This window comes from Lycium barbarum, chromosome 1, assembly GCF_019175385.1.
Source record: "Lycium barbarum isolate Lr01 chromosome 1, ASM1917538v2, whole genome shotgun sequence".
Lineage (NCBI taxonomy): Eukaryota > Viridiplantae > Streptophyta > Magnoliopsida > Solanales > Solanaceae > Lycium > Lycium barbarum.
In genome coordinates this window covers 158,046,523-158,055,032 of record NC_083337.1, presented here as the reverse complement: position 1 = coordinate 158,055,032, position 8,510 = coordinate 158,046,523, and the positions used below count along the sequence as shown (strand labels likewise).

Sequence of the window (8,510 nt, the reverse complement as noted above, 5' to 3'; positions counted from 1 at the left end):
GACCTAGGGAGCGTAGTCCGAACAAGGATCTTCTCCCACCGGATTTATCATCTCGAACTCAGGCTCTTTATTTTGTTTGCTTTTTGCTCTGTTAATTCTTTACTCGCATTCGTTAACTCTCTACATTTGTTATTAAGCTTAAGTCACATATACTTTAAACTGCGTACAAATTCAATTGTTGCTCTTTTAGGGGTAAACATATAGATTTTGGATCAAATTTTAAAAATCTGCTTCAAAAAAGTTTCAAGTTCCAAAAACTAGTCCAGACCAGTTTTGATTTTTGGGACTTCCAATCACAGATTTTCAAATCTTTTCTAAGTAAAATGTATATCCAAAAACAACTTCAAAAAATCAAATTTTCAAGTTTTAAGTTTCTAACTTCAAATCTATTGCCAAACGGGAGCTTAAAATCTCTTCGTCCATGCGGGACAACTCAGTAGCCAAAACACCATAACTTGAATTGTATATCACGACTTTGACCACTGTTGAAATTTCATTATTCAAGTGTTTAGAGGGTCCAAACGATTCGAGAGTGTTTTTGCTCAAGTTACAATATATTGAAACCTGCTTTTATTTTAATAAATATAAATGGAAAAGCCGATGATATATACAGACCAATAAATAGCATTGCCTTTGATGAGACATTATTAAATACCCATTACGTTTCATAATAAGTAGTGTTTTTAGCTTGAACATATCCCTTAAGAAAACTACTCACTCCTAGAAGTAACAAGTGGTTTTACTCCGTTATTTAGTCTTAATCAAATGCCTTAAAAAAGAAGATCTTTAAAGGTTTCTTGGCCATATGAAGCTACATTTATTTAAATGAGGATAAACTTGAAGAAAAAAAATTAATGCTTTCTTGCTTTTGTGAAACACCACTTATTTTGAAACAAAATGAAAAGGTTAAAACACCACTTATTTTAAAATAGTGGGAGTACAATTTATCTCAGTTGAAGTATTTGAACTTGGAGAGCATCAATTCAATCTTATGCAGAAGCCTAGTTGCTTCTTTTTCTCCGGATGCAAATGGGTTGGTCCATTCTTGATACTGGTGAAGGCTGCCTGTGAAGTCTGTGAAGAGTCCATCGACCCCTATCTTGTTTATCCAGTAGTCATATTCATTGTATGGATCTTCACTGAAGTTGAAGTGTAAAAATATGTTCTCATTCCGGAAAGTGTATGGATGAACCTGGATTTGTTATTGATTTTCAGAGGATGAGTGTGTATTAAATTAAGACGAACTGCAAGAAAAAAAAGAGAAAAAAGAAAGACCGGGATAAATATAAAAGCAGGTTCTATCAGTTACTTTAATAACTCAATGATTCAGAAGGTACTAGTTAATGAAGACTCAAGAATTCCAAAAAGAGGCGTGCTAAAACATAAAATGGAATGCAGAAAGATGGTAGGGATCTAGGATAAAAGGCAGAACAACAAAATCAAATGAATATATACGTATTTTCAATCCCTTCATTTAAAAGTAACCTAATTTTAGTGAACAATCAAATGAATAACTGCGGAACAGAGATCAGTGGAAGGAATAGCAGATCACCAATTAATTTCACATGCCAACGAGGCCCCAGAAACAATGATTCATCACATACCTGTAGATTACGTGCATGTGCTCTTGCAACGAGATCAGAAGGTGTTTGCAGATAATTGTTAGAAACGGGAACTATGTTGTCCTTCCAAGGCCCAATCCCCACCACATATTCCTTGATGAAGTCAAGATAACTGTCTGAAGTAATCTCCCAATATGACTGAAATGTAAAAAAGATCACCACTTTTCTTAGCAATAGCAAAAATGGCGTGACAAACAGATTTCTCTAAAGATGTTTTTCAACACGCCATATTCCTAAAAAGAGAATACATGTTAGAATATAGGTTCATTTCTTAATCGGCAAGAGTCGATATCTATTTTTTATCAAGCCTGTAAATGTACTTGTTAATACTGTAACCTTATAAACAAGAATCTTAATATGTCATGCTTTTTACAAACCACGTCTGCATATAGACTGCAGATGTAGTTGACACTTTTATCAAATTCCTAAAAGTTTGGGTTTCCTTTTTGCATATGCTTCTAAGTTGTGGTAAAAGCTTCCTTTTTTTCTTTTTGGAATTTAGCACTTCCCACATAAAGATAGTCAACTTCTTCTTTGTCAGATACAGTGCTAGCCAGGTGCGGGGGAATGGAAACCTGATTGGTGTCTTGAGTTGGTATAGTCGTGTTAGCAATGAGAAAGATCTTGGGCAGATCTGTTTGATTTGATATGTAAATTAGAGACGTTGGCGCAAAAGATTGAATGAATGCAGGCTGATTTAACCATTGCTTCGACATATATGAACCTTTGTATCCATACTTCTTCAGTGTCTCAACAAACTTGTCCTCGAATTTCTTACCACCTGGCCATTTGACCTGTTGGAACCAGCAGTCAGTGTATAAGATAGTAGAAAGTAACACAAAATATACCGGTTTTAAGACTGAGAATAACACATAAGCACCAACTGATTTTCCAGCAAAACATACTCTGCAATAAAAACCAGTTTCCCCTATTTTGTAGCAGAAAGGGAAAAAACTCACATGTTGGTTGATAAGGACTGGATCCTTTATCTCTGGATATATCCCAACAACTCTATGGGCATCCAATGCAATTGAAATGAACTCCTCAAAAGTAATAATAGAAAATTCTCCTGCATGTTAATTGAAAATAAAGACGATGAAAAATATTGGAGCAATGGTATGCGTTTTTTCTGAAGAAACTATCCTCATATAGAATAATAGCAGGAGCCTGCATGTCTTGTTGTTGGGCAAAGTCGACAACATTTTCGACTCATGTTACATTTCACATTGCATAAATTTCCCTATCTTGTTTTCTATTTAAAGGACCTTTAGAAACTAACCATTATATTGCTGATCTCTGAAAGGATATCTCTGCTTTACACGCAGAAGCTTCAATTCTTCAAGGGTGAAATCAACTGCATATTGGTTCAAGAAATTACTAATAGATGAAGTAATGATACATATTATATCAGTAAATAAATTGTATAACACTTAGAAGCACATAATATATTTACATTTGCTAATACACATGGGTAAAATGAAGAAAATGAAGCTAACACAAAATGACAGCAGAAGGACCAAATCTATTATAGACCGGCAAAAAACAGAAGTTAGCGCAAGTGAAATATAACATCCATACCAACAAAATATCCAGTAACGTTAAACCCTTGAACGTCATAGGTCCTCTTTCTATCAGCAAACTCCTTGTGATTTGCTATATCAGTTGTAAAATCAAGGATGACATCATGGAAGCATATAAGAGCGCCATCTTTAGATGCTAAAATATCTGTTTCGATGAAATCAGTACCCTCTTCAATAGCTCTCTGCATGATACTAGAGTTTCAGGAGCATGTTTTGCAGTTTATTTAAAGAAATAGCCGGGTTGCTTCTATTTAAAGGTGCTATTACAAACAGCAAAAAAGAATATCCCCTGTAATTGTTGGTAAATTGCCAATTTCAGTATCAACCATGTGGCCTTAAATGAAGCCATATTATCAGAGACTAGACCCGGTTCGTATTTGCTATTCTAGAAACCAGATTGTTTTGAAAACTATATGACTATTCTGTTGCAGACATACCATGTATGCTGCTGCAGTTTCTTCAGGAATTTCTCCATTTGAACCTCGGTGTGCAATGTTGTACGCTCGAAATGTTTGTAAAGGCTGTTTGTTCCTATCGTTTCTTCTACCAGGAAGTGGATAGAGAGGTCTGGCCGAGCATCCAACAAGAAGTAGCAGAAAGATATAAGGGACAACACCTGTAAAGTACATTGCTAAATAGGTAATATTCTGTACATGCACACAGAAGATTATAAACGTTACCTATGCTAGTCTATCTACAGTCAAAGGTTTCACACGCGAACACGTGGTATATATAGTGGTGCATGTACAGTTAGAGACCAATTTATACATGAATGCATGTACTTGATATCAGCAATTGATCTAGTCTGTAATCCAATTCATTGCAGCTTGAGAAAGTTATGACGTCTTACCTTTCAATCTTAAACATGGAAAACCTTTGGAAATTAATAAGCAGTGGTACTCACACACCAACCACTGTGCCTCAGTCCTAAACTAGGATTATTCAACAGCTATGGTCAATCCACATTCTTTAGCAACAGGCAGCGCGATAAATGTGCGAGGAATGTACCAATCAACAGTTTTTTCAGCCAAAGCATAAAGGAATGGTGCTTGCAGTGCAGGATGTATATATCATAACAAGTTCAATTCAATCCAATGTTTATATCTTAGTTTGAAATGGGCTATCCTTGTAAACTTTGGACAAAGTACTAGTTTAATTCTTATTCTGAAAATCAATAATGGAAAACAAGATTAACCTGTAATAGGAATTTTTCTGGTGATGACCTTATTTGGTTCACTAATTCTATCAATCAACTACCTTCAATCCCACGGTAGTTGGGTTGCCTACATTAATCCTTTATATTCCTTCTGTGATATAGTTAACCCCAGTTATATTATGCACCATCATTATATAATAAAGAATTACTACATCATACCAATTGAAATAAGTAAATATCTAGCTGAACTTTCAATTTTATCCAACTAAGAAGTAACAAAGACTGCTCCCCTTTTGATTTGGAGCTAAGATTCCCTGTTTGAGCTGAACCTAATGTAAATTTTATAATCTACAACAACAACAAAGCTTCAATCTCAAATCAGTTCGGGTCAGCTATATGAATCCTCAACATCCACGTTTATGTTCTATATTTGGAAACTAAGTGTTTAAACATTTCACGTCTCATTGAATATGATACACAAAAAAGTTAAGCAGGATTTTCCAAATTCAAAAACTGGTCTTCTCTTCCCAAATAATACTAACATGCATCTCCAAGTGTGCATTTAGAAATCGTGTCATGTCACACCATGGCTTTTGAAGTAGAGAGATAAGTATAATGTTTACCCAGATAGACAGATTTCGAAGAACCTAATAGCATTCAATGTAACTAACTTAGCGCACTTGGAAACAGAGATTCACTTAATGCAGCAGCTATATACGTAAAGGGCTCGTAGCAGAGGCGGATTCAGGATTTAAATTTTATGGGTTCAATCTATAGATTTTTAGCATTGAACCCATTATATTTTTAAAGTTAGGGTTCATATCTACTATTTATTGCAATTTTAATAATTTTTTACACATAAATTTAGGCTCCGCGTCCAAAGTTTGGGATTCAGTTGCACCCCAACCTTATAGGCTACATACGCCTCTGGCTCGTAGGTATACAAAATCTAAGCTGGAAAATACAATTTTCAAGTACCAAATGACGAACTCAGAAAAGTTCTACCATATACACATTAATCCCCTACTACTCCCTCCGTCCCATTTTTTGTTTCGTGATTTGACTAGTTACGGAGTTTAAGAAATAAAAAGAGATTTTTATAGTCCTAAATTAAAAATGTGTATAATGTACTAAAATATTCTGGTTATAAACTTGCCACCTTACTAAATAGGAGTATAAAAAGAGACACTCTTTTTAAAATATACCAAAAAGAAAATTAAGACACTTAAAATGGTACAGAAGGAGTATTTTGGGATATATAGACTATGAGAACTAAATACAACAAAACGAAATTACAGATATACAACAAAATTTTCCAAGAATTGTCATCTGGATTTTGTAATGCTTACTTGGTGAAACCATGGAGATTTGTCCCGTTTTCTCTTACTTGGTGAAACTTTTGAGTCCTACACAAGATTGAACTATATTGGACATATTGCAGATTCGTTGCCGTGATATCCTTAAAATTGGATTTTCAAATTCCTGACGTGTTAGAGTTAATTGAATATTTCATGTGGAATAATGATAGCGTTATGGCAGACGTAGATGAAAAAATATGATTTAGATCGACGGTTAATATGCTTCCTTCAGGTGACAGGGTCGTCACAGTAAAGGAGATCCGTTTTATAGGGAGGCATCTGAATATGGGAATTATAAACAAGTGACAACTGACAATTTATCTGATTGGGTGATAATATGTCAACTTATGATTGGCACGGGCAATGTCGATGAAATTCTTTATACTCCAATCAGTTCCAACTTTAATAACTTTCTCAACAAAAAATAATTTAATTAATTAAAGGGTCAATGCATAGAAAAGAACTTAACTACAAAAAGGTATCAATATTATAGACATTGGTATAATATAATAAATAAAACTTCGACTACCACGTCTAGACTTTGAAACTATTCTTAAATCCTAACCTACCACCCTCTCCCCCCCTCCCCCCCCACCACTCCTCCCAACTTTTTTTTAACTTTATAATAAAAGTGAGTCTACATACCTTTCGTCGTCCAGGGGCATGTTAGTAATTATGATTTTAATCCTTTTGGTCTGCCAAGGGTAAAATCAGCGTAGGGACTATTCTTAATTAAACATCCTTACACGTGTAGTTTTTGATGACACCTGTTTTGAAACTTCTCTACTTCCTTTCCTTCGTATCAATAATCTGTACTTCCAAATGATATTTTTCCTTACTCTCACATTTGGTTTTCCTTTGTTTTAGTTCTGGTTCGAGTTTTGCCGTAGCATTATGGTATAAACTTATGACTAACGGTAAGCATTCTTGTTGTGGGATTTTCTCTCTTCGTCTTAGAATTCCATAGATTGTATTTGCTGTATCACCGCTAACTATAGAATTTTCATAATGCCATTTTAGAATCATCTATGCCTTAGCTCTTGTCTTAACTGATTCTACTTATGTATGTTCTTGAATATTTGTCGTCAATTTTTTCTTTATTCTATCGAGACTGCCTCAAAGGACGTTTTCTGCAATCGGGTATTGTACTTGCAATTTTCCACCTTTTTCCTTTGTTCCCCACTGATCCCGAATTCCCGATAGAAAGACCATATTTATCAAAGGTTATTGTAGAACTTTCTAAGCTTTGGCTCTTTTGTTAATTAATTTTGTACCATGCATGTATTTTTTGCAACTATTACACAACTTCAGGCTTTTAGCTTCTCACGAAGAGAATTTTGGGGTCTTGTGTTCAATATTTTTGACAGCATAGTTATTGATGCACAAGTTGCAAAATTAAACATTGATTGCCTTTACCAATTTGAACTTATTTGCAAATGGGGTAATAGGAACTTAATTCATGTATGGAAAAATTTTAGGCCAAAATTTTAATAGACTTTGAGGGTCCTTTATCATATCCACAAAAGGAAATATTCAGTGTCAATTCTTATTTGAGTTTGTATCATTTAGATGTGCAAGGAACCTGCAGCTCATATTAGTACGAATCACCTTTTCTTTTTTATTCTTGTGAGTAATGACGTGTACTATAGTCCTGGCAAGATTGTCCACCCAAACCTGCTATTACATGCTTAATAATATTAATCCAATTCTATAGATTTTAAATGTGCTATAAAACAACGTAGCCTCTGCTGGTATTTTCATGAACCATTGTTTGGCCAGGTGATTTCTATTTTTGTTGCTCCTCCTACAGTTTCTGCCCTTACTAAATACGATAGAATTCTTTTACCAAATTGAGAACCAAACAAATTATCAATTGATGAGTCAGTTCATTTCGTCTTATTTTTGGATATATTTATCCTGTGCCGAGAGTCTGTCGGAAACAACCTCTCTACCTCCTAATGTAGGGGTAAGGTCTGCGTACACTCTACTTTCCCCAGACCCCAATTGTGGGATTACACTGTGTATGTTGTTGTTGATGTGCATTTCTTTACAAAAAGATCTAGAGATCGAGTGAGCAGCTCAAAGTGAAATCAGGTTTTGATTGCAATGGAAATCCTTAAAGTGAAGGCTCTTGAAGAGGTACTCACTAATCTAAGTAGATAAATCCTTCCGTTTGTATACAATCTAAAAGAGCAAAACAAGAATAGAATGAGATAGTGTAGGCCACATAATAAATACGCTCTACCTTCCCCAGACCCCAATTGTGGGATTACACTATGTATGTTGTTGTTGATGTGCATTTCTTTACAAAAAGAATAGAATGAGATAGTGCAGGCCACATAATAAATACGTGTTGGACTGTTGGTACAAGAACCAGTACTGTATTTTCTCTATTAGTGGACTAAATTAAAAACGCTTTGTCCCTATGTGTTCTTTTTCCTTGTGTGTTTAAATCATAGAGTATTTTTTTTTATAATTTTTCAGCTGCTCTTTACCTATCAATACATGTTCTCGGAGAATACACAAGGAACTATTATTAAAATTATTTATCAAAATTATTTAGTTAGTAGCTACTGAAGTACATGGACTCAATCTGCTTAGAAAAGGCAGAAATATAAAGAGTTATGCCAGAGTCTATTTGAGCCAAAGAATCCACCGCCGACACTCTCTGGTTATTCTTCCATTATATTTGGCACAATAGTCTTTGGCGCTCTGTTGAATTGCCTAGGAGCCAAAACTTCTTTAGGATTAATAGAATATTATATTAGAGGAAACATTTTACCTTCTGATTTGT

The 8,510-nt window shown here is 34.7% G+C and overlaps 1 protein-coding gene across 2 annotated transcripts; it reads right to left on the bottom strand.

Annotated features, from left to right (window-relative positions):
- Positions 1 to 900: 900 nt before the first annotated feature.
- On the bottom strand, positions 901 to 5,973 carry LOC132624105 (glycerophosphodiester phosphodiesterase GDPD6-like). Of its 2 annotated transcripts, none has more exons than XM_060338948.1 (8): positions 5,708 to 5,971; positions 3,640 to 3,818; positions 3,201 to 3,384; positions 2,902 to 2,976; positions 2,582 to 2,691; positions 2,198 to 2,416; positions 1,605 to 1,760; positions 901 to 1,192 (listed from the first exon to the last, which is right to left on the bottom strand). In XM_060338948.1, exons 1-8 carry the CDS (start codon positions 5,718 to 5,720, stop codon positions 950 to 952), a joined length of 1,179 nt encoding a protein of 392 aa, XP_060194931.1. In that variant the 5' UTR covers positions 5,721 to 5,971; the 3' UTR covers positions 901 to 949. The 2 variants fall into 2 exon arrangements, with proteins under 2 accessions (XP_060194931.1, XP_060194969.1); XM_060338986.1 differs by having other exon boundaries at positions 1,135 to 1,244; positions 5,708 to 5,973.
- Between the last annotated feature and the right edge of the window lie 2,537 nt (positions 5,974 to 8,510).

What these genes read in the sequence shown, in the direction of transcription:
- LOC132624105 (XM_060338948.1), bottom strand. An exon ending in CGTTACTGGATATTTTGTTG is followed by an intron (nt 2,977 to 3,200) that starts GTATGGATGTTA and finishes ACCAATATGCAG; the next exon opens with TTGATTTCACCCTTGAAGAA. An exon ending in CAGTCCTTATCAACCAACAT is followed by an intron (nt 2,417 to 2,581) that starts GTGAGTTTTTTC and finishes TGGTTCCAACAG; the next exon opens with GTCAAATGGCCAGGTGGTAA.